This window comes from Nuphar pumila, chromosome 12 (assembly GCF_984573655.1).
Source record: "Nuphar pumila chromosome 12, dmNupPumi1.hap1.1, whole genome shotgun sequence".
Classification (NCBI taxonomy): domain Eukaryota; kingdom Viridiplantae; phylum Streptophyta; class Magnoliopsida; order Nymphaeales; family Nymphaeaceae; genus Nuphar; species Nuphar pumila.
The window spans coordinates 13579889-13606697 of NC_143260.1; the positions used below are offsets into that span (position 1 = coordinate 13579889).

General features: G+C 38.5%; 1 protein-coding gene across 1 annotated transcript; it reads left to right on the forward strand.

Moving 5' to 3' along the window:
* Positions 1-5246: 5246 nt before the first annotated feature.
* LOC149820052 (mitochondrial carrier protein MTM1-like) lies at positions 5247-26453 on the forward strand. The gene is made up of 10 exons (XM_089982076.1): positions 5247-5644; positions 5747-5836; positions 14858-14986; positions 15311-15370; positions 18220-18387; positions 18533-18632; positions 18889-18980; positions 23776-23925; positions 24899-24957; positions 25944-26453. The coding sequence occupies exons 1-10, from the start codon at positions 5426-5428 to the stop codon at positions 26074-26076; spliced, it is 1200 nt and encodes a 399-aa protein (XP_089838202.1). The 5' UTR covers positions 5247-5425; the 3' UTR covers positions 26077-26453.
* Positions 26454-26809: the final 356 nt, after the last annotated feature.

Sequence of the window (26809 nt, forward strand, 5' to 3'; positions counted from 1 at the left end):
AGCATTGAAAATATATACTTGAGAAACTACAACAAAAACTGACTGTGCTTGACCAGATGTTCAAAAAATACAAGCGGCATCTAGATTCGCAAGTTGCCCCGTCGAAGCCCATACTTGGGGTGGCCGTCGACGATCAAGAAGCCCCTGGGCAAAGCCTGTTCTACAATGCCCATTTTGAATAAACAACCCCTGACCCACACTGGAAGAACCTCGCCCGACAATAAACAATGAGCAATAAACATATGATTTATAACATAAAAAGTTAAGAAAAGTTAATATAAGTGTTATTATATATATACATATATTTTTATAAAAAAATAAATAGGTGTACACCATATATACAAGAGAGAGAACACTCTCATTTTAGCAAATAAAAATTTCAATTATACATAATTTTAAGATGAATTTATTGATAGCAAAGCATATATAGGTCATTCTTAACCGGACCTCCTTCTTGATTACAAAGCATAGATCATATCAGTTTCGATATAGGTCAGGATTGGATCACACTCGATCCATCCATTGACACCCCCCATTAAGCACAACCGTCAATGTGACCAAGTTCATGAAACCTCACAAATTCAAGCAAGGGTGGAACTAAAAAATTTACGCAGGAGGGTGTGTGTATATATATATATATATATATATATATATATAGGTCTTTTGAACTTGAAGGCATTTCAAAAGAACAATTTTTTTCAAAAAAATGTTGCCACCCGTGGGTTTCTAACTTGGTTAACACTTACAGGTTGCTCCTACCAGATGAGCGGAGCCCTTGTGGGTAGGGGTGTCAATGGGTCGGGTTTGACCCAGTCCTTACCCTTACCAAACCCTATAGGGTTATGGTTTGGTGATAAATAAGAAGTCTCAATTATAATCCAGGGCAGACTCGAATGGTCCGATTAATATATAGAGGCTAGAGCCGGGTATGGTTTGTAAAATTTTATACCAGACCCCGGCCTGACCTGAGTTTCAATTAAGATTTATAAATTTTCAATGTAAAAATGACAAGCAATATTATTTTACTAGCTATGGTCCGAGTCTGGTTCATATAATTCTTATAAGACTCGGATATGGTTTCTCATATTGTGGATTCAATTAAATCCGAGTCTAAACCCGGTACCATTATCTCAAAACAGGTTTGGGTCTAATTTCACCCGAGTCCCAACCAAACGACCCGCTGACACCCCTACTTGTAGATCACCTCTAGGCTCTAGTTGCTTGTTGCCCACGAAAACTTTATATTTTCACAGGTTGAACGTGAGGGTAGAAAAAATGATACCTTAACTCATGCATGACACGGGGGATCACACTGCTGCGGGTCTCTGAGTAGGACCTACCCTAAACCCCCCCCCCCACCCCTGACCGCACCTTGGCTGACCTTCGGTTGGTAAAACCCTTAAGGTTCCCCTGCCCATCGAGAAGAGTACACCCTGCTTCGACCTTGAGGCAAAGGATGTCATCCGTGGGTTTCAAACTTGTGATGTCTCATCAACCTGATGACATTCACAAGTCACCCCTACCAAAACCTTATGATTTTGGCAGCGAATAAGACAGCGTAAATGCACATCCACAATCCATGCAGAGATGTAAGCGGATCGCATCCGGATCAGTTGAATAGATAAAAAATATGGATCCAGATTAGGTCAGAACAGCCAACAAGCATAAAAGTGGCATATTGGATCCAGTCTGTTTGCGTTCCTACCTACCAACAATTCCACGTACATCCACCACAGCCTATGCAGCACGACATTCATTTAGGGCTGTCAACCGGTCAAGTCTGTATCCAGAGCCGTGCCTGTGTTTCATGGGGCCTGAGGCGGAGGGAAAAAATGGGCCCCTTATTAATAGTGAGTTCTGGGGCAGTGCCTCCGAATCAAAATAACAATAAAATTTGCATTCACGTTAAACAAATATAATATTTCAAATATTTATATTATATTAAATAAAAATATATAAAATATTTATATAAACTACCTAGACAATACTCATTCATCTTAAAAATGGGCCCCTAAATTTTTTTTGGGCCAGGGGCCTTGAAGCCCAAGCCTCATTGGCCTCTTTACAGGTCCGGCTCTGTCTGTATCAAATCAGTTTACCCAAATCCACTTAAAAAACAATCAGTTGGATTTGGGTGCTCGACTCAAATTACTTGAACCATTGAAACGAATCGCAAACCCAACCAGCATGATTAAGAATGGCCTTTGTCCCCCACCCCCGCCCCGTCTCAAAATCCTGCCCTTCATCCTCATCTTCATCCCCACATGGGTTTTGATTTTAACCTACAACCCCGCCTTCATCTCTGTTTCATGTCCTCCATCTCGGGTCCAAATGGGACGAGGCAGAGTGGAGCCCCATTTTCCTTCAGTCTATTGCCATCCCTAAAGAAAGATTGGGGACGAGACAGGATGGGATGGGAGAAAGCGTAAGTCTATCCCCGCCTCTATCTCCATTTTATGTCCTTCATCCCGGATCCAAACAGGATGAGACGGAGCAGGGCCCGTTTTCCCGATCCACTGCCATCCATAAGCATGATTTAAAATATCTAAATTGATTAACATGTTCACGTTAAGAAATAGGTATAAAGTATTCGGATCAGCCAAGTTGGGTCCTATATCGCGACAAAAGTATATCGCAACCACCGATCAACACATTACTCGGGGTATTTGGGTTTAGGTCGGGTTGGGTGTCCAACACAAGACTGATTCATTGATAACATATCAATTATGCTCAGATGCCTTTAGGGGCTGTTTGCATGTCACTGAAAAGGAGAGTTTTCACGAAATGGCGTGAAACCCCACACCTTTTTCGTGGAGTCTACAAGCACATAGAAACAATGCACCCGCTTTCCATGGAAAGCGGGGGCCAAAATCAATGCAAACACCTCCTTTACCGCGGTAAGGTTTCCCGGTCGAGGGGAGGGGATCTGATTCCTGCAGAAGGACACTCTACGTGGTCTGGGACACAGAGCATCGGAAACGTGCAAATGTTGCCTCAGTGTCCAGTCAATATTCACACTTTCACAAGAACACATTAATTAACATCATGGGATGTTTCAATCTGCTCTAGCGTTGAGTCCATGCTACTTCTCAAGCTTTGCAAACAAGAGATCTTCAAAACCCTTTAGAAAACACAAACCTGGGGTCCAGTATGAGGAAGTGTGTCCAATTAAGGTTCCAATTAGGATTGACTAATTTTTCAACGTAAAAAAAACATAGGAAAATACCACATGGGATACCACCTTGGCGGTATTCCCATGGTACATCTAGTCATATCCAAGTCTAGATTCAATACCAGCACTTTATGGTCATATCTGAGTCTGAATCCACCCAATTCTAGGGATGGCAGTGGATGGGGCGGGGGACAAGGTCTTCACCCCGCCCCCATTTCAAAATCCTGCTCTCCATCCTTGCCTCCATCTCGGCACGGGTTTTGATTTTAACCTTCATCTCTGTTTCATGTTCTCTATCCCCGATCCAAACGGGGTGAAGCAAAACAGGACCCCGTTTTCCCTTGGTCCATTGTCATCCCTAAAGAAGGATGGGGGACGGGACGGGGCAGGGCGGGGCAAAGGAAAGCATAAGTCCATCCCCGCATCTATCCCAGTTTTATATCCTCCATCTACAGGATGACTAGGGGCGGGGCCCCATTTTCTCCAGGTCCACTGCCATCCCTACCAATTGACACTTCTAGATCATGCTTTGGTTGAATCTGTTCTGACCCACCTTAAGTTGGCTTTTGATGTGGACAACCTGATCCCTATAATGTAGGGCTGCTAAACAAGCTGAATGAACCAAACATGAGGTGTTCAAGCTTGCTATTTTTTGTGGTGAGTAGCCGAGTTCAAGGCGGCTCGATTAACAAAATCACATTGATTAAAGGTAAAAATAATAGGGTTTGTGCTCTAAATATATTGAGCCAAACTCAAGCTAAATTGTTTATAGAAAAAACACATTATTTCAAGCCTCGCAATAGAATTTGAGCTCTTAAATATGTTTATTGTTTGAACGGCATCTTTATGAGCTGAACCATAGCTACAAACGCCCCTAGATCTTTATGATGCATGTTGTTTTGATCCAACTAGACCTCATAGATGGATTAACATGTCCAAAATAGTAGACATTGGCTTTTGAATCATGATTTTACAGGGATCAGCTCTTGAAGTGTTAGATTCTGAGTGATTTTTATATAATTCAAAAAATCAGTTGTTAAATTTTTTTTATAAATTTTTAAGGCTTTAAATATTATTTCTTTTATAAAAACCACATGATTAAGGTGTGGATTCCTCATAAATCGATCATGCCCAGCATATTTATGGGTTAAAAAATACAAAAAAAAGATACAAAAAAACTTATTTAACAAGTTTCATTTAGCATATTTCATTTGACACGTACCCATTACTCTCTTTCTCTCTCTCTCTCTCTCTATATATATATATATATATTTCAAGCGAACGACTAAACTCAACCAGGTGAGACCCAGCGCTAATCCTGCATGGCTTCGGAGCAGGAAGCAAGTGCCTGGTCCGTTAACACGTGCCTCGTCCGAGAAGTCTTTGTGTTCGAGGGTGTGTCAGACGTGGGTATGTGTGCGCCGCTCGCTCGTTCACCCGAAGAAACGGAAACATATATAGGCCAGCAAAATAGAAATGGTTTATTTGCAAACTGATACTCAGTTTGTTTCAATAATTCAAATTCATACCTAAAAAAATTGGTAATTCAAATAGTTACATCATTTATTTTGTGGTTAACCAAATGCATACCTTCGGTCAGTTGTCTAAGTTGAGAGTCCGTATTCTCACTCTAAATCTCAAATTTTATCTTTATAATTTATTAAAAATGTTTTGAAAGAGATAATTTATCAAAATATTATTAAATTTAAATAAATAAATATAATAATGATTTATTAAAAATGTTAGTTTTCCTTTCACAACAGTTTCACTGTTTTTACAATTTGCTTTTCTTTTGCACTTCTAAAGTACCACTCACTCTATCTTCGAGTCTCCATCTTCCTTTTTTTTTTTTGGAAAGGAGAGTCTCCATCTTCCACAACGAGGGTCAGAGGAGTGTAAAATTGGTATTTTTTAAAATATATCAGTTATTAACTACGGTTAAAAAATAGTTAACATAGGTATGCATTTGGTTAACTAAACATAAACTTAAGTATGCATTTGAATTATAATTTTTTCAAGGTATGAATCTAAATTATTAAAAAACTGGGTACATTTTTTCAAATAACTTGATAGGAATTAGGAATTCCTTTGTTTGCCGTCTGGAGAAGGGAAGCTCAACACAAGGGAGCGTTCAACACCGTCCTGCGTTTTCTAACCATCGGCTCTCGTGGACGAAGAGGAAACCGATCTCTCTCTCTCTCTCTCTCTCTCTCTCTCTCTCTCTCTCTCCAGAGTCGCGGAGAGCACCGCCAGATGGTGTGCTCCCGTCAAAATCTCTCATCATGGGTGGGTGCGGGGGCCTCTAGGGTCGAGTTTGACGGGAGCATGAAATCCATCTATTCCGAAGCCAGCAGCGAACCTCGTCCTCGCTCCCCGTCTGACTCCCAAATGGGCTTCGGCGAAAGGGCGTTCTCTGCTTCCGGTGCCGCCGTTATCTCAGTCGTTCTCGTGAACCCGCTCGACGTCGCGAAGGTGATCCTTTCGATGATCCTGTAATCCTCGCTCTTTTTCGCGATCCTGATGGTGGTTTTTAATACGGTTCTGTTCTTTTGTGGCGTTCGATTGGTATCGCAGACGAGATTGCAGGCGCAAGCTGCAGGTGTTGTGTATTGGCGTTCGCAGCAACATGTTGGAGAGAGGATGGCATCGCTCGGGCCGAATATGGTGCGTTGCACGATAAGTCTTGTTTTGTTTGTTCTCTCATTTTCCTCTTCGTCTGCAAGAAATCTTTTGCTTTTATTAGTACTTTGCAATTTTCCTTCCTTCTGTTTGGGTGGAGATAGGGTGATTTTGCCCATCAGAGGAGGTACTATTCTATCAAATTCGTCCAGGGTGTAGCTTGTTGGTGCCAGAGTGATACCCTCTTATTTATTCTCTGTGAAGCTCAGGCTCTTCAATTTTAATGCAGGCTATCAAGCACAAATTGTTTCATTGTTTTTGTTGAATTTTATGTTATGCCCCTCTTTTCTTTATAGGATTCTGAGAATGTTGAATTTGGTACCAACTCGTTTGTTGTTGAATTAAAAACAGAGATTACTTTTATTACTTTTTATGATTTTAAATACAGAAACAAATTTAAGAAAAAAGGCCTAATCACTTCTAGTATGAAGAACTAAGCATCTCAGAGAGCCGTAGCGTAGTATTGAGGCCGTCCATAGCCTAGTGCACGCATCGCAGGTAGGTTTTGGGTTGTAGGTCTTGAGCAAGAGTATAGGTCTGATCTTCACTCATGAAAGCGAGCGGAAAGGCAGGAGTGCAAACTGGCATTGTGTGGCAGCTGACCTCCTGCGATGGTTTTGAGCATAAAAGTAATATATACTAGTAATTTGACAATGTTTGAATAGCATACTGTAATGAAAATTAACGTAAGAATAAATTCATGCATAATTGTAAATATCTATCATCATAATTCATATACGTGGCATCAATCTTGTGCAACTAAAAACCCGAAAAGAAGAAAGGTGACCCTAGTTATGTTTGATCTGGGTCTGTATTGGCTTGCCCAGGTAGGGAGGCATCCCGTTTGATTGGATGAGTCACCAAATTGATCCATGAGGATGGTGTTTGCAAAGAGAATTCTTACTGTCGAGGGCTTATTGAAAGCACCGTGCGACACTTGGTGATCCCGATCATGTCAGCCTGACCAGCCTAGGGACACTATCGCAGGCACACAAAAATAAACGCAGGATCGAAAAGGGGGCGTGCGGGCACAATCTCACAAGCACACACACAAAAAACATCACATAAGTAGTAAGCAAGAAGGGTGAGATCACTGGAAGAAAACATCTGTGCATTAAGAGGAAAGCTTTACATTAGTAGAAGACCTGTATGCATTGGAGTCGCAGCGACTGCAATTGAGCTTCCACTAACTCATGCAGGTAGGCTTTTAAGTCTGCCCAAGACTCCACTAACAATGGTTCGTCCACTACAGGTGGACCATTGTAAGAACAAACAAAGAAAGTATTTACATTGGATTTACAAGAACCAAAGGTCCAACAGGAAGTGCACGACGCTCACCCGATACAAAACTGGTGATGTTGCAGAAGAGAGGGGTGGGGTGGGACATGCTCTCACACTGAAGTTGGCGCCATCCTCGACGCTATTTGTTGGTGGTAGTCTTTAGTCTACTATTGAAACTGGCGAATGTTACGTGGAGTCTCCCAATTGGCATCGCTTTCTAGCAGTCCCTTCTAATTTACGAGGTACTTTACTCTTCGAGGTAATTGTTGACATGATCCATTATGAAATCGACTTCTCAGGAGGTTGGTGTTGGTGCTGATGAAGGTGCTCGTTGCGGGATGGGGGCTCGTTGTGGTAGGTTGCGGTTGGGATCTTCTTTATCTTCATTAAAGAGCTTCAAGTTGCATACATGAAAAACTGGATGAACTTGGAAACTGGTGGGGAGATCTAACCTGGATGATGACAAAGGGCTCATCATACTTTTGAATAAGCCCACGATGATGTCCGCGAAAGACTGTTGTCCTTTCTGGGTATAACTTGACTAACACCTTGTCCCCTACTCAGAATTCAGCTGGCCAACAATTCTGATATGCTCACTTCTTCATTCGCTTTGGCGACTTTATATAGGAATGCCCTCACCAATTCAGTTTGGTCGTGTCATTTCTTTATGAATTACTAGGCAAAGGGCGCCTTGCCTCGACCTTGAGCGGCTATGGAATGGGGCGTCTGTGGTTGTTGTCGAGTTGCAATCTCGAACGGGTTATAACCTGAGGCTTCCCTCCTTTGAAGATTGTAGCAAAATTGAGCGATATCATGCAATTCTGTCCAGTTCTTCTGATTAGTGCTAACGAAGTGCCATAGGTAGTGTTATCAAAAACGCGCCTTGAGGCGCAAAAGGCGCGCCTCACCTTGAGGCGCGGCCCGCTGTGCCTCAAGGCACAAGCCTGAGGCGCAAATTTTTTTTTTACAACAAGATTTTTGAGACATAATCAACAAAGTTTTTGTAGGTTAATCTCATATATTTTCCAATTATTTCAGTTATGTAATAAGTTTCTTAGTATATTACTATATTTTAACTTTTGTTGGTTAATCTCATATATTTTTCAGTTATTTCAGTCATGTAATTAGTTTCTTAATACATTTTAACTTTTGTTGGTTAATCTCATATATTTTTCAGTTATGTAATCAGTTTTTTAGTTACTTTTATATGTTAATCTCATATTTTTTAGAATAATCTCATATATTTTAACTTTTGTAGGTTAATCTCATATATTTTTCAGTTATTTCAGTTATGTAATCAGTTTCTTAGTATATTTTAACTTTTGTTGGTTAATCTCATATATTTTCCAGTTATGTAATCAGTATTTAGTTACTTTTATATGTTAATCTCACATTTTTTAGAATAATCTCATAGATTTTAACTTTTGTAGGTTAATCTTATATATTTTCCAGTTATTTCAGTTATATAATCAGTTTCTTAGTATATTTTAACTTTTTTTGGTTAATCTCATATATTTTTCAGTTATGTAATCAGTTTTTAGTTACTTTTATATGTTAATCTCATATTTTTTAGAATAATCTCATATATTTTAACTTTTATTGGTTAATCTCATATATTTTCCAGTTATGTAATTGGTTTCTTAGTATATTTTATCTTTTGTTGGTAAATCTCATATATTTTTCAGTTATGTAATCATTTTTTTAGTTACTTTTATATGTTAATCTCATATTTTTTAGAATAATCTCATATATTTTAACTTTTGTAGGTTAATCTCATATATTTTCCAGTTATTTCAGTTATGTAATCAATTTCTTAGTATATTTTAACTTTTTTTGGTTAATCTCATATATTTTTCAGTTATATAATCAGTTTTTAGTTACTTTTATATGTTAATCTCATATTTTTTTTGTACTTATTTGAGATTTTCTATTTCTTATTGGTTGTTATTTCATCAATAAGGCATTTCTTTATTTATTTATATTTTTAGATATTTTTTTATAATTTTTTTAAAGTTTTAGTTTTTTTTAAGGCTTACGCCTCGCCTCGGTTTTTGGTGGAGCGCCTCGCTACGCCTCAACGCTTTTCACAAGACTGGCCATAGGTATTCTTTCAACATCCCATTGATGCGCTCAGTCTAGTTGTCCGTTTGTGGATGAAAGCTAGTAGAGAAATGTAGTTTAGATCTCAGTAGCTGAAAGACTTCTCTTCAAAACTTGCCCGTGGCACATGCATCATAGTTGCTGATAATTCTTCTTGCCCCAATGCTTGACTACATGCTTCACAAAAGTCGGATTGTGTCTTTGACCGAGCAAGTGATAGGAGCAAGTGTAAATTTTGTATAGGTGGAGAATCAGTCAACTACAATGAATATGGAGTTGTACCCCTCTGTCTTCAACAAGCTCACGATGAAGTCCATTGATATGCTCTCCCAAGGTTGACTAGGGATGGGAAGTGTCTCCAGTAGTCCTACGGGCTTTTGATTGATAACTTTGTCTTGCTGACAGATCAAGCAAGTGCACAGATACCCGTCTACATCATCACACATTTGCGGCCAATAATATACTCGCTTGATGAACGCCAAAGTTCTCTTCTGCCCTAAGTGCCATGCCCACGAAGAATCGTGGCAATCCTTCAGTACTTCTCGTTGTAGGGATCCCCATCGAGGTACATATAACTGGTTTCTTGTTGTCATCAGCAGGCCATCTTATTGCCAAAACCATCTTGTTTTTCCTTTCTTCACAAGAGAAAGGAGGTGTTGTGCCGTTGTGTCTTCTTGCAGGCCTTCACGAATCCTGTCGAGGAGGTCGCTGCGAGGTTCTGTGATTGTGGTATCCCTTCCAACTAAGGCCGCCAACTCGGGCTTTCTACTCTGGGCATTCACCACCACATTGGTTCTATCGGGCTTGTGCTTCAGGTTCATATCGAATTCCGCCAAGAACTCATTATCGAGCTTGTTTAGGACAACTTTTTTCTGTGTTTGGAAGTAGCTCGTGGTGATGTTCGTGTAGACGATCCCAACAGATAGTGATGCCAAGTGCGTAGGCAATGGACAATATCGGTCATCTCCCTTTCATGCACTGTATACAACCACTCGACACTATTCAACTTTCGACTTTTGTAGGCGATGGGATGCTTATCTTGCATCAACACGCCCCCAATGGCATAATCGGAGGCATCCATGTACACTTTAAAAGGTCTCATGTGATTAGGCAACTACAATACTGGTTCTTTCATCATTGCCTCTTTCAATGTCTCGAACGCCTTCTGGCAGTCTTTTTCCCACTCCCACTTTTGATCCTTCTTTAATAGTTCAGTTAGTGGCACCACAATAGCAGAGTATCCTGCAATGAACCGACAATAGTAGTTAGCTAGCCCAAAAAAGGAGCAAAGTTTGGGAACCTTGGTCTGTATCTCCCAATCCTGAATGGCCTTCACCTTTTGATGGTCCATCCTCAAACGATCATCCCCAACTACGTGGCCTAGGAACTTGATCTCTTTCTGATCGAACAAACACTTCTCCCAATTCACAATACATGTCATTGTCCTTCAAGGTCTAAAACACCATGTGTAGATGAACATGATCCTTCAAACTATCACTGTAAATGATGACAAACCGATCCAAATACGGGTATAAGATCTGATTCATCAGAGTTGATAAGGTTGCGGTAGCATTCGTCAAACCAAAAAGCATTACCAAGAACTCAAAGGCACCATATCGCGTGACACAGGTGGTCTTCGTCTCATCTCCCTCCGTAATCCTAACTTGCCAATACCCCGACTACATATCCAATTTTGAGAAAACTCATGCCTTTGATCGAACAAATATGCAATTAAGGGCAAGTGGTACTTGTTCTTTATAGTCAACTTGTTGAGTGCCCTATAATTCACACATAACCTCTTGAATCCATCATGTTTGGTATGAAACAATACAGGAGTATCAAAGGGTGCTTTTGACGGTCGAATGATCCTGGCTTCCATCATCTCATCAAGCTTTATTTGAAGCTCCTCCAACTCGGTCCAGGCCATTCTGTATGGTACCATGGCCGAAGGTCTATCCCTGACACCAATTCTATCCGATGTTCAACTTCTTTTCGGGTGGCAATTTCCTTGTCCATTCTTGGGGCATTACTTCCTGAAACTCCTCTAACACGAACGTGACTATCAATGGGATATCCTCAATAGGCTTCACCTCTTCTTCCTCTTGCACCGTCACTAAGAATGCTTGATCACCTCATTGGAGGTCTCTCTTGATTTGCAAAGTATAAACCATGCGGGTGTCTGACCGTGGTGATGTCGATGCGAGGATTATGCACGAGGACTCCTCACCCATAAAACTGACATTTAAATGTGGCATTGACACAACTTTTTTTTCTCATAAAAACTCCATGCCTAGGATTACCTTGAAATCGTCTAGAGGAGCAATTGAGAAATCTATTTTTCCAATCCAATTCTCGGTCCTGACCAAAGTTACAGGAAGTTTCTTAGATAGGTGGGAAGCTCCCTTCCCGGGAACTCGCTTTAGAAGCACGATACTCCTCGCTTCCGAAACTTGATGAGAACCTTAATTCCCCCACGCTTCTCCTGTGCTTTCCACATGCTTCATCTATTCTTCTTATATGTTCGCGTACTCAACTTTTCTTGTTTTTTATGTGTTTTCTTTCATTTTTCTCACTCACTTCCATATGCTTTCTCTAAATTGATAGTCATCATTTTTAGATTTTGTTAAAATTTAGTTTTTATTTGTGTTTTATTTTGATTATCATTCAATTCTTATATTTTTTTTATTTCTTGCTTCCTGCTTTTTATACATTTTAAAATGCATCACTTCTCGCTTCCGCTTCCCGTATTGTTTCCCGCTTTCGCTTCTTAGTCTGACAACCTTGGTCCTGACTGGCACGCCTCGAGATACTCTCAGGATAGGTTGCACGACGGAGTTCATCGCCTTCATGCGACTTGTCTTCTTGTCCCATCGCATGCCAAGCCTTTCTCCTCTTCCTGGGTGATGGAGCTATGTGTGGCCCCCGTGTCGACCATCGCTTGAGTAGCCCTACCATTGATGGTCACTTTCAAGTATATTAACTCTTTGTTGGCCACGAGCGTTGTGAAGGTAGACACATCTAATGTGCTTACCCTCTCTGGGGCCTTCATCTTGATTTCTCCCTCTACAGGGTTCATCTTCAACTTCGATGGCGTTAGCGGTCCTGTTTCCTTCATTCCTCGGGTTTCGAGTGGAGTATTTCTGAGCAAAGTGGTTTCCATTGCAGTACCAACATTGAATGTTTTGATTTCTTTGATATTGATTCTGTGGTGCCGGTCTATTTCTTTGTGGTCTCTTTGGTCGAGCATAATTTTGGTTTCCTTGATCTCAAGGAGGTGCTCAATGTTGATTTCCACCCTGGCCACCTGTTGCATCACCTTGATCAGCCCTGCGAAATGGCCTTGCTTGAGGTCCACCACGTGGATTGTGTTCAATCATCTATTCTGCCGCGGCCAAATCCCTGGTCAAATCGGTCGACTTCAACCTAGTTAGCTCTTGTTGATCCCAAAACTTCAATTCTTTCTTGAAGAAGTATAGACGGTCCTTCTCGGTCATGTCTTCAATATCAAGCATCAGGGAATAGGCTCCGGCCTGTTCTTGAATAGTCTCTGTATGCTTCAATGCCATTAACTTGTCTCGAGTCATTTCCTCAACATTTCGTGGGAAGAAATATTCTCTCATTTCCCTCTTAAAATCGTCCCATGAATAATTATCAACCTTCCCCGTTCCATGTTCCGACACTGTGTTCTCCACCATACTGCGACATCGTCGGTCAGATATCTGGCGGTAGTGCGTATACGTTCGGCATCATCTTTGATCCTCCCACATCCAGTTTTCAAAGGCCCTTGTCTCCCTTTCTCCTTTGAACTTTGTCGGCTCTACCGACTTTAGTTTGGGCTTCTCGTGTCGGACTACCATCACATTCCCACAATTTTCAGCATTTTCAAAATTCTCGATGTTACCCACACAACTAATTCCATTTTCCAATAACCTTTCCAAGACTCCGCATCTCTCTCGAAGTTCATGCAACTCGGTCTCTTGGGTATCCAACCTGTTCGCCAACACTCGGACAATGACCCTCAACTCGTTGACCTCCGTCCTTACCTCACCTCACCTTTCAGCTTCACAAAATCATCTTGTGCCCTATCGACAACACTAGAACTTGCTCTAACATCTATCGTTAACTTCGCCGACTTCTCGGCTTTAGTACAGGCCAACTGTTTCCTCTAGGCGGGATCCTTCCACCGCCTCCGCTACAACTTTATCTTTACAACAAAACAACAACAACAACTACGCCTTCATCCCAAAACAATTGGGGTCGGCGATATGAACCAAAAAAGAAAATCATTTTGGGTCTTCCACATGAATCCTTCTCCTCCAATCATTTCTATCCAATGCCATGTCCTCGGTGAGGTTCAAAGCATTCATATCCTTTCCTATCACCTCCATCCATGTCTTCCTAGGCCTACCCCGACCTCTTTTAACTAATATATTTTCCCATTTCTCCATCCTTCTAACTGGAGCATCATTAGGCCTTCGCCGAATATGTCCAAACCACCGTAAACGATTCTCTCTCATCTTATTTTCAATGGGTGCAACGCCTACCTTCTTACGTATCTCCTCGTTCCGAATCTTATCTTTGTCTTCTTTTTTTCCTCTGTGGGACTTCCCAAGGAGTTCACTTACTTCCGAATCCATCTCGAACTGAAACAACCACCAAGGGTTTCAATACCGATTCTTCTTTCCCTTCTCCAGCTTTCGAATAAGCTCTGATACCAGTTGTCACAGGCTTATTGAAAGCACCATGTGACACCTGGTGATCCCGACCAGGTCAGCATGACGAGCTTAAGGACACTATCGCATACACACAAAAATGAACACAGGATCACAAAAGGGGCGCACAAGCACAGTCTCACAAGCACGCGAGGAGAACATCACTTAAGCAATTAGCAATATGAGCTTTACATCAGTAGAAGACATGTATGCATTGGAGTCACAGCGAGTGAAATCGAGCTTCCACTAATGCATACATATAGGCTTTTAAGTCGGCCCACGACTCCACCTGCAATAGTTCATCCACTACAGGCGGACCATTGTAAGAACAAACAAAGAAAGATTTTATATTGGATTTACAAGTCCCGAAGGTCCAACAGGCCATGCACAGCGCTCACCCGATACAAAACTGGTGATGTTGCAAAAGAGAGGGACGGGGTGGAACACTTACAATGTGATGTAATAAATATGCTCATGCAGGACCAGCCACTCAGAACTCTTATTTAAGCACTGTTTTTTTTTTGCTGGAAATATTTATCTGTGATTTCCAACTTATTATTGTAAATAATATATCACTTGTCATCTTCTCTGCTTTGAACCAACAACTAAGTTGAAATACGTTTGTGTTCGCTTTTAGTGGTTAGTATTTGCTAAAATGTCTTGAAAAACAAGCATGCACAATAATTACCTGTGAACATTTGTGCAGACCAAATCTGGCAAACACAAGCTTCAAAGGTGTTCAGTATCTAGTCTGACCTCGAAGCTTTTTTATTAGTAAAGTTCATTTTGGACAAATTATTTTGGTTGTAATTTTCGGACATTAGTCTGTTTATTCAAAGGCCATGATTCCTTGCAATGTTTGAGCGGAGTGTCTTTTAACTTTGTATCTTTTGTCCTGCTATGTACTGTTCAGATGTTCTCAGATATAAGATGTTCTGCTTTGTGCCCTCGTTCTGGGATTCTTGGTACTGAAGTATATTGTCCGCCTGACTGTTTTCACTACAAGGGGACAATGGATGTCTTGTATAAAATCATTAGGCAGGTAAATGCATTTAAAATCTCTTCTGTTATCTTTTTTTTTCCCGTATTTTTGCTATGTAATCTGTTTGTCACCCATAGATTTACATTTTGTTGGATAGCTAAGAAGGAAACATGGAAATATTTTCTTTTTAATTGAAGGTCATGCTTTTTTATTGTTTTAATTTGTATATTATTCTAATTTTTCTGTATTCAAAACACAGTTTGTTATGGTCTGCTATAATCATTTTTTTTATAATTATATTTCTCCATTTATGGTATAAGTTTATACCCATTAAGCTGTCAAGACTTCAAATTCCTTTTTTAATTGATTGATTATTGTATGCAGGAAGGGTTGGCTAGATTGTGGAGAGGGACAAATGCAGGCCTAGCTTTGGCTGTACCCACTGTAAACATCGTTATCTCTTATTTAGTATCAACTTTATATATATATATATATATATCTTAATGTAGTGTATGAGATGAATATAATCGAAATAGAGCTGAGAGAGCTAGCATTAGAAACCCCTCTAAAAGGCAAGGTAACTGTACTCTTATCACAGATCATAGAAATCATGAAAAAATAGCAAGAATATAGGAGATGCAGGAGCACAGCAGTAGGAGAAAAACTATTAATTTTACTTAGTTAAAATATTAAACATTTGAGTTATTGGTGAGGCTACAATCATATTATGACATGCTACCCGTAGTGTTAACTTTTTTCATAATGCATTAAGGTGACAAACCAAAAAAAAAGGAACACATTTTCTGAAGCACTTAATGAGAATTAGCTAATAATGGAACAAAATAAGTAGTATGTGATGATTTCCTACTGACAGTTAACAATGGATGATATCTGAGATTGGCGATAGATGTCATTGAGCTTAACTGAGATGGTAATCAGCAACAAATCAATAAATAACAGCGGCATTACCATTGAAGTTAAAGTTTCAAAACTCATACAATAATGGTCCCAAGTCTAGTCATGCAATCAGATTTTAAGTATAAGCATACTAGTGATGCATAGTTTATAACCTATGTCACATGGATACATCTACGAATATGAGGATGCAGCCATTTTTATGAAGTTTTCAATATGACTAGTATTTAAGGGGGATATGGAATGGGAGCCAAAATGGAGTATCTGTGTGACATAGTATAACTAAGATGAAATAGTTCAGCCAAAAAGAAGGGAAAGCAAATGCAAAATTAGGTCTTATTATAAATCATAAATGCAAAATACTCTTATTCTATTGTAATCTTAACTTCTTCCCATCTCTATGATTGTCGTTTATCTTTGCATCTATCTCTTACCTATGTGGGGTCAATATGTTCCAACTAGATGATGTTTAGATCTAGTTATTCATATACTGTTTCTTGACAAGAAAGTGGACAAGCAAAGTCTTTCCTTTTGTGGCATTTTGAGTGCAAAATGTCCATGTTGGTTTAAAAGAAATTCAAATGAAAGATTTTTATTTGAAAAACTTTTGGGGAAGTTCAATCAGATATGTTTAGAAAGGCGGAAGAACCTACAATATTAATGGATCTTCTTATGTATCCTCTTGGAAATTTGCAATGGAGCACTAGCAACTTTTTTTCACTGGAGAAATACACCTATAAGCATGATTCTGGGGCTGTTTATTTAATTGAGAATGATTGTGAAAAATGAGAAATCTCCAAATTTGAGTGATGAAATCTCTTAAATTTTACAATGGATATGGGTATGGTACTATGTTATTACTTATTACCCTCTACAGAGGTACAAGGCTGTATCGCATTGATCTCATACAGTAGATAGCTCGCAACTTGTACATAAATATACTTGGTTTGATTAGCACCTTTCTTTTACTTGATTTTTTTTTCATGTGAATAAAGAATCCCGAGCTTTTTTGAACTATGGGAGACAGATATAACACTATCGGGGAGAGTGAGGCACTGTAACTCTTTTAGCATGGTTCTCAAGGTGCATATACTTCTTTGCTTGATGGCTTGAATTAGAGAAGTCAACATGAGAAGCGAGAAAAGGTAAGGAAACACCAAGAGGTGGTCAAGCTTTTGAGTTCACGAATACTCTGTTGGCAAGATGAAGCTGGCCTCTGATCTAGATTCCCTTATGAGTTCTTTTTTCCCTTTCCTGCTTTGAGGTGTGGTTCATGTGGATCATGTGAATCTCTAATAAACTATAAATTATCAAGAAAGACAGTAAGTTTAGGGAGGGGAGAAAAGGTAAGGAAAGACGAAGGTGATATATATAAATATACTCTGTTTGTCAGATGAATCTGACTTGTAATTGGAGATTCCCTTTCGATTATCCCCCCCCCCCCCCCCCCCCCCCCGCTTTGAGTTGTGGGTCATGTGAATCTCAAATAAACTAGAAGTTTAGCAAGAAAGGTAGCCCCATCAATGTATTTACTAACTCAAATGGTTGAATGATCATCTTCATAAAAAAATAGTGTGGTTAGAGTGGTCTTTTTGTTCGGTCTATACGTTCAGTAGGTTTATTGGCAGATCTAGGTTTTCATCATTTCAGGTGGGTAGTAATTTGATTCAAGATCTAAACAGTATTTCTATGGTATGGATTTGGTGAATATGCATGAATGTGGCCTTGAATTTAATATGTTTGTGAAATGATAAATCCAGTTCCACATCCCCTCCACCCACCACCAACAAAAACAAAAATAAAATTAATCAAAATTTCAGATATGAAATAAGAAGACAAAACCATGAAATTACTTGGATGTTATTTTGCAAATGGTTAGTACATGCCATACTGACTGTGATTAGGGTACTTAATCAAATAACACAGCTAGCTGGTGAAAGGAAAAGAAGCTTTAGTTGAGTTGGTTATAGGATCTAAATATCTTGTAATAGAATAACATTGGTGATCTAATTGTTCTGATATAACTGGAAGAGATGTTCTGAAAGAGAGAGTGAAAACTGAGAAGTCATTTGATTGAGATATAGATTGTAAGTGAAGGCCTTGGCCCTGGTACTCCTATTGATGAAGGAAATGATGGCCATGCTGCTAAGGCTGATGATTTTCCTGAACTTCCGCTCTCTTCCTTTCTGTAGTAGAAGAGCCAAGGCAAACTCTTCTCTGTCCCAGCGATATCTTTTTTTTTTCCAAGTTGGAAATGTTTAAGATTGAGTTTTTGAAGTATATCACTCTTGACCTCTTTGGTTTCCTGGAAATTAAGTGGAAAACTTCTATTTGTGTTTGTTATGATCGATCATCTTCATTTACATTTTCCTTTTCAGGTGGGAATTTACTTGCCTTGTTATGATATTTTCCGCAACTGGATTGAGGAATTCACTGAGAACTCTCCAAGCTTGAGCCCGTATGCCCCATTATTTGCAGGATCAATTGCCCGTTCATTGGCCTGCATTGCTTGCTCTCCTATTGAACTAGCGAGAACCCGCATGCAGGTTTGTTGGCTATAAGCTTTCAGTAGATATCGCTGAATAGATCGTCATCAATCAGTTCATATATTTCTTATGCTGCTAAAGGCTGTACTATGGCAAGGATGAAGTAAAAATCTTGAGATATGCATGCTTCTTAACTGGTCAACAGGCTTTTAGAGATATCCAAACTGGAACAAAGCCTCCTGGAATGTGGAAAACTTTACTTGGAGTTTTAGCGCCTGTTAGAAGTCCAACAAACAAACAGAATGGTATGTCAAGTATATAATGGTGTTTGAGTTTAAGTGGTGGTCATTTGTGCATGAAAAAAAGAATGCTTGATCTATACTCTCTCTCTCTCTCTCTCTCTCTTGCGCGCGCGTGGATGCGCATCGCATGCATACACAACATGCACAATAATTTCTGTTTGTGTGAGAATCACGACCAATAATGCATGATTCTATTTGTTTGGCAGTGAAGATTGCCTATTTAGATTTAGATTATGATCAAGTTTTAAATTGGACACAGTTCAAGGTTACCGTGTCCTGTGGACTGGGGTTGGAGCACAGCTAGCACGTGATGTTCCATTTTCTGCAATCTGCTGGTCTACTCTTGAGCCTGTGAGTGACCTTGCTTGGTCATAGTAATTTTTGTTTATTTACCTCAGGATTCTGGATGCACATTTATTTCTTAGTGCTTTTCATTGCATGCTATGATTTTGTTTGTTCTTCAGTTTTATTGTCTATTTTGAGGTCCCTTTACATGTTTTATCATGCTTTGAGGTGTTCCCCAGAAAGGTTATTCTTCATTTGGAAGATAACCCATGGAAATTTTATAGCTGTTTACCTGTTAGAACATCCTATATGTGGTCCCTATGGTTTTGCAATCAACAGCTCTGTGATTTTCTGTAAATGCACATTTTGTTTATTGCTGCTGCTTGTACACAAATAAAGTTGGCAGTATCCTATATTGGACCATAAATTGGTGTCTGTCTGCATTTATTGAATTAGCCATATGCAAGCGTCTGTGAGAAAGGATAACCATAAATGCAGAATTAAATTTTGTTGCAGCACTATGTCAGCTACACCATTTTTCATGTTTATAGTTATTCAATATTCATGAATTTCTTATGGTGATCTACTCTTAATTTTTGGTAATTGTGCTTTGCGACCATTTATATAACAGTGTTTTGTGTATGCCATACTATATAATCTATGGCAAAATTTCTTGCTCTGGTACATGGTATTGGTGCTGTGACTAATCTTCATTGCCATGAAGTCTCTTATTCAATGTGCTGCTCTCTCTCTCTCATATGCTAGTGTATGCCTGCTGACTTCAAGCTTGAGCTTGTTTTTTTGCCCTTGAGCTCTCGTTATTAGCATGTGCTGCTTGTTATGCTCTATTAACTAAGCACATATAAACTGAGTTCCAGTTTCATGCCCTGTGCAATCTAGAAAACTTAGGTATTAATAGTGCAGGGTTATACTTGCTTTGAGATGTGGAACTTAAATGTAACAAGATCCAAGAGATTAACACCTCACATCAAATCAAAAGTTGATGGAAACGGCCTGTTACTGCTTTCATTCTTAATTTTTTTTTCTATTCTTCCCCATTCTTCAACATCTTCTTTCCATTTGAATTCCTCTTATCTGAATGTATGAACGCTATTTTGTGGATATCTCATTTGTGCCGATCGTCCTGCTGTGGGTTGGTTATTATCCTTATTTTATGGTGAATGTGTTGGACAAGTATTTATGGGCACATTTTGGCGCCAATCCTGATGTCACACCAACATTTTCTCTTAGAAACACAGTTTTCAGAAGAAAAACATAACCCGAGTTTTTTGGTATAAAAGAAAACTGGATCAAACAGAGCCTTATTTGGTAAAATTCAATAAAAAATCATAAACTTCTTGTTATTGGGTGCCAAATAGAAAAAAAGAGAGCTTCTGCATGCATGAAAAGGCTGGTGCCAAGAGAACTTACAGTCCATTCTGATGCCTTTTTAGTCCATGCACATTTCTTTTTTTACCAAGATCCCATCCAAACAGAGCCTTATTTTGTATGACTGAAAAGGCAAACTAGCTTATTTGGTTTATAGCGATGTGAACGATTGCAACTAAAACCATGGAAAATATGTGAGAACCTACTATATGTTCACATTTCTGCATGCATGGGTAGGAACTATATACTTTTTTTTTATATTTGCATGGAGAAACCACCCAACTATATACTTTCGTATGACAACTGAAGCATGCATTCACAAGATCATTCATGAATTTTTCATTACAAGACATCTCATGATTGTTGTTGTTTTGGTAATTACTGTAAACTTTTTACCAATCGTTTACATGATCATTTATAAAGATATTTCATATTAGTAACATGCGGTTGTTGTTTCTTTTATATTTTAAAAAAATCAGTAAATGTTTATGAATTTTCTATTCTTTTGTTCTTTTGGGTTCAAATTAAGTTTTTTCTTCTTTTTTTACATACAAAATGTATAATTGGTGCACCTAATGTTTCACGATTCATAATAAGATTATGACCTTGATAAACATTAAAAAAAATCTTTTTACTGTTTAAATTTATCCCAGAGCTTTTCATTAGTTACTATTTGAAGTATAGATATCTTGTTCTTATTTAATTGTTTATGATGCCTTTTATTCCACATAAATAGTCATGCTGTATTTTTTGTCTGTGGAAGTATGAACAATTTGTGTGATTATATAGTTGCAAAATTGCATAGATGTAATCAATGTTTACATCCTAACCAGTCATCATGGTGCTTGTGAAAAAGTAATTTTTATATAATGTACAATTTTACATACACATTATTCTTGAATTTTGTATTATTTCTCTATAGAAGAGCTTATTTTTATAATAGTATATCGATTAGGAATTAGGACAGATGTAAAACACTGTAGTCTTATGTATTATGATTGTTTTGATTTTTGAACCATTTAAGCATTTGAAATTTAAAATTGAAACCATTTTGCTTTCCAAATTCTTCCTAAGTTGTTCTGGTTCTTGTCTCTTGTTTCATGAGCCTAAATGTGCTTGTTTTGTGACTTACACGGCTTGGTAGGTATTGCCATGTTAGATGCAAAAGTTGAGTTTCACTGAAGATAAATGAAAACCATACAGGCATTTGCAATGAATCCGTCATCTATGTGGGCCATGGCATAGAACAAGCTAGAAACAATCTGGTTTGAAGTCTCTTAACTGGGAGAAGCGCTTGCCTTGATTTAACATGGAAGATTGAATATGGGTCCTCTATGAATGCCCGGTTTTATCTATTTGGCAAAACCTAAAATAGTAAAGAAACTCTCAATAAAGATTCACATGATTTAGCAATCTATCAGCCGGTGAGGATATGAAATTCATGATGTAACATTCACATCAGGTAAAGAGATTATTTAGGTCTGGAATAAATTTAAAAGTTGGCATGAGGAAACAATCTGATCTACAATTTAATTTTCTAGTCCAATGGTACCAATGCCTTTTCATCATTTGTTTAGACCAAAAATGTCATTTTGGCTACCTACCAAGCAAGTACTTCAAATTTCTTTTTTAGACAAAGGACTATGGAGTAAGTTGAAGAATGACTATGGTGTAAGTTGAAAAATATGAAGTAAAGTGGCATGACCAAAATTCTCAAAAGTGATGCAGCATATAAAATCCCGGTTGTTCACTCCAAAACCGACCTTCTAAAACTCTATTCCCTATGAACACTGGCTCCTAATGTTTCTTATGAATTAGTGTGATTTTTGTATTTTGATGGTTCTATGCATTGTCAAGCAATCAAGAACTTATGTGAAGCTCTGTTTACATTTGTCTTATTGGTAGAAATCTATGGAAACGTAACGAAACCTCTCTTGAGTGACTTCTAGCTACTGGCTACCATAAGGCCAATTACCAGTTTCGAACAGATATTTAGTTCCTTCCTTTTATGCTTCTGATAATACATGATGAATATTATAGTTGATTATGCTATGATAGTGATACCTAGTACCTGTTATGAAGTTAACACACACACACACACACAGGGAAGATCCAAGATCACCCATACCACAAATCCAATGAGCACAGCAGTCCACCAAATCAACCACTATGGGCACAAACACAATGACCACTAAGGGCACACTCACAAGAGACCCTGAGGGTCTGTTTGATTGCTTGTCCAAGATTGGACAGAACAATAGAACATAACAGACAAAACACATGTTCTGTCTTTAACAACCATACTTCGTCCAATGTTTCAACTCAAATAAGAAATCATATTTTTTTGATATAAAAATTTTAAATATAAAATCCCTAATCAAATCAAACCCTAATTTAAAAAGCCCTAATTCGAAACCCTAAATCAAAAAGCCCTAATTCAAAACCCTAAATTGAAATGCCCTAATTCAAAACCCTGAATCGGTCCTCATAAAAAAGGAAGGTTTTCATACAAACCTTTAGTCTCATATCGATCAATAGATTGAAGCGTGCCCCTATCCACAACCTATAAATAGAGGACATTCCCTCCTCTTTAAGCATTAAAAAAATGTCAGTTTTCAGCTTTTGGGTCGGCTTGCCTTGACCCAACCTGATCCATTATTATCGGCAGGTCACAGGCAAGCCCTTAAGTCCCGAGCCTGAAAATTGTTGGGCCTAGCCCGTCCTGGTAGTTATTTGGTCAGGCTTTCAGTGGCCCATAATTCCCATTGTGCCCTAATGGGTTCTTAATTGGGTCGGCCCGGGGGGACCCGATGTCAACCCCTAATTAGTAACCTCAAGTTCATGAAGAACATCATGTGATAAAAAAGAAGCAACTAACAGCAAAATCAAGATCTAAGATCATAAAGCATGGATGGAGCCATGTGCATGGATGATTGATGATTGTGTCCATGAAGTGGCATGGTGTATCCACTATTCATGTTAGATCTGTGTTTCAGAAATATCATAACTAACTTTGAATTTCTGAGAAGTTGGTATGCATTATTTTTCACACATTTTGAAACGTCTTAAAAGGTGTATTTTTTTCAACATATCTACTGATCTATTATATGGAACAAACATCTTCCAGTGTTTATACAAGTGAAATTCTTCTCATGTAAAGATCTATTCAAGACAAAGCATGAACTCTGGGATCCCTATTACTGTGGTTTTCTTCTATATAATGGACGATTTTGATGGTTGACTTGAGATAGTTATTAAATCAGGGATTTCTGAATTCTTGGTTCTCTTGATATGTTATGGTTGTTTTTTCATCAAACCGTTTCTTTTAGAGCAGGTGGCAACAATATAATGTTCAATCTCTTCCCAAAATTTTATTGTGAGAGCTGACTCGAGTGTACTAAAAATTTTTGTGATTCAGTTACGTGTGAATGAACTTATAAGAATGGAGTTACATCTGTGGCCTTCCGTGCAGATTAGAAGAAGACTGCTTGAAATGGTCGGTGAAGAAGCTAATGCTGTTAGTGTTGTTGGGGCAAACTTCTCAGCTGGTTTTGTGGCAGGCAGCCTTGCTGCTGCTGCAACATGCCCTCTTGATGTTGCAAAAACTAGAAGACAGATAGAGGTATCTCTTAGTTAGATTTCACTTGTATGCAGCTAAATAAATTCTTTTATATGCAGCTAAATAAATTCTTTTATTCTACTTTTTTGTTAATTATCCTGTTATTAGAGTTTCCAACTACATGCATACATCAGCTAGATCTGCCTGATACGGTAATTTTAACCTTTAAAGGCCTATGTCATGGATAGATGGTAAGTTTACTATTATTTACAGGTTCTTTATCAGCAGTGGAGGTCCATATGCCAGATCATGGGTCTCTAGAGCTAGTATTCCATATACAGCAAACTGCATGATCTGTGCCTTTGACATGCTAGCACATATTTCTGCATTTATTTTTATTGTTATTTGTGATGTCATATTCCAAATGAGATGATTTCTCCTAAAATTTTCTAATAAAACAGATGCATCTCTCTCTCTCTCTCTGGCTCTTGGTGAAAGGGACCGTGGCACATGACCTCGTTTCATCAAGCACAACATTGGGAAAATTTATCAGGATAACTGAACTACTATTATTTATTTGGCACCGAAAATCACTATTATATTCATATTTTTTTCTTGATGAAAAAGTTGGACATACGAGTGGTATAAGGGCCTTCATTGACCTGTTTGTACTGTTGGGCAAGTTTGCTTTGTAGTTTTAAGAATCTATTTTGTGGTGTCTGATAGATTGTCTAATGCACATCTCAGATCAGGAACATGTTCAATTTAATGTTTGTTTCAACAGAAAAATCCAAAGCTATTGAAAATTTTGCAAATCAGTTATTTGGTTTGTTATGGGCTGTACTCATGCTGTTAAATATGTTAGCTTTTCCCTTCTTCCTACTCCTTTGGATTTTTATGATTCATATTTGATTTAATTATGAAGGTTTATGTGGTATCACACATGGTGCTCCATCTCTATTTTGTATCAAACACATCGATGCTACAATCGTTTGTTACATCTACTTGTTTCTAATATGAGTACTGTTGCTTCCAGAAAGACCCTTCCAAGGCACTGAGGATGACCACCAGACAAACCCTAATTGACATTTGGAGGTATATTACTTGGAATGGCCAATATCTCTAGTGTTGTTTTCCTTGCCCTTGAAGGCATATATTTCTTATGGTCCTGCAGAGTACATTTAAGTTATAGAATCTATAGATGATGATGCTTCATAGTCTCCTATTACTTTTTCGGATGAGACAGTGCAAACCCAAATATATGGCGCTTGCAAGCCCAGATGTAGTGCTTTTGCTAATTAGACATTCAATTCAATCAGGAGAAGATTCTCAAGATATCTTAGTTTCACAAAAAAATGGATGTTACCTTGTCTTTAAGCACAACAGCTTAGCAAGACCTTTTTTGATATAATGTGGGGTGTTTTGGATCTTGGTGTCATTATTATTTGTCCAGTCGCCATTCTTAATGGCAGACCACATTGAAAATTTTCTTTTGCCTCATTTTTCAAACACCAACTTTTGATAGAAATCAAAGCCTAGAAAGTTTTGCTATCCAACCATGACTGAAAAAAAAGTACCTTTAAAATATATTTGCTTGAGAATCCTAATGAGGGTTAAGGTTTTTTGTTATACAAAGAGTAAAGTTCTGGCTTTTCTGAATGATGGGCTTTGAGTACATTACAAGAAGCTGCTTTTATTTTCTTAATGCATTTCAAGTACCTGCCGAAGGTACACAATTAGTTCTGTCCTACGTTGATAAAACAGCCCATTTTATGTTGTGTTGTCATGTAAACGATAATGAAAGGTGTTTAGTCATTTTATTCAATTACGCAATGGTCAACTAAGTGATGTTGGAACCAGCCATGTCATTGAGGCAAATATGGAAAAGGTGGACGGTTAAAAGCCACACACTTTGGCAGCTTTTGGTGGTATTTGATAAAGTGTGAGCTGCTATTTTGGTGTCATCTTTGCTGCTAGATTTCCATAGGCATCTGCCCTTGTTTTTTCACTGTAGCTTGTTTCTTATCCGATCCTTTGTGTCAATTGTGCGTGGTAATTTACATGTTATGTTCCTGTAACAGAGATGGGGGAATCAAGGGACTCTTCACTGGCATCGGACCACGTGTTGGTCGTGCTGGGCCCTCGGTCGGGATCGTGGTTTCCTTCTATGAAGTCGTCAAGTATGCGCTACATCAAAGACATACTACATCATAAAGAAAATGCAGGATCTTCACTCTCTGTTCTTCCACTACCAATAACTGGGATGCTGCTGCAGTTCCCATGGTTTCAAGTCAATTAACAAAGTTCCTCAGGTGATGCATTCATCAAAACCAAGGGCAAGTTGCCTGGTGATTGCTTTCAGCAATAAAATTGAGCAGCAGCAATGATCTTGGAGTTGGTCACCAAATTTGAGAGGCAAGCCTGCTGTACAGCCTGTTTTCTTGGATAGACATTCTTGGAAGCAATGATGTTATATATACGCTAATTTAGGCCGCTTTTTACAAAGTTTTTTGGTGGTAAGATGAAGTTAACTCTTAAATTTTGTTTATATTCATTTGCCGGTGCCTGGCATTCTCTTTTGTTTCCACTAATCTTGACAGTCATTCATGTTGTGGTTTGTGAATGGTTGCTGATTATGTTTCTAGTAGGAGAGCTCAACTTATGGAACTCAGCTCCTTTTTTTGTTTTCATGTTTTTGGGGGAATAAAAAGCAGAGGAAGTTGGTCTCTGAAATCGTGGTACTGATTTGTTAATGTTGAAATCAATATTTGGTGGAGAATTTTTTTAAAATGGCATTAATCATTGAAAAATTCTAAAATGGCCACTAGAGTTCTGTTTATGTTGATAAAAAACGAACTTTGTTAATCTTAACGGCGATAAGTATTAGCCCACTATGGGGTCAATACAACGCTATTACCTTTTTTATCCTCTTTAACAAGAAGAAAGG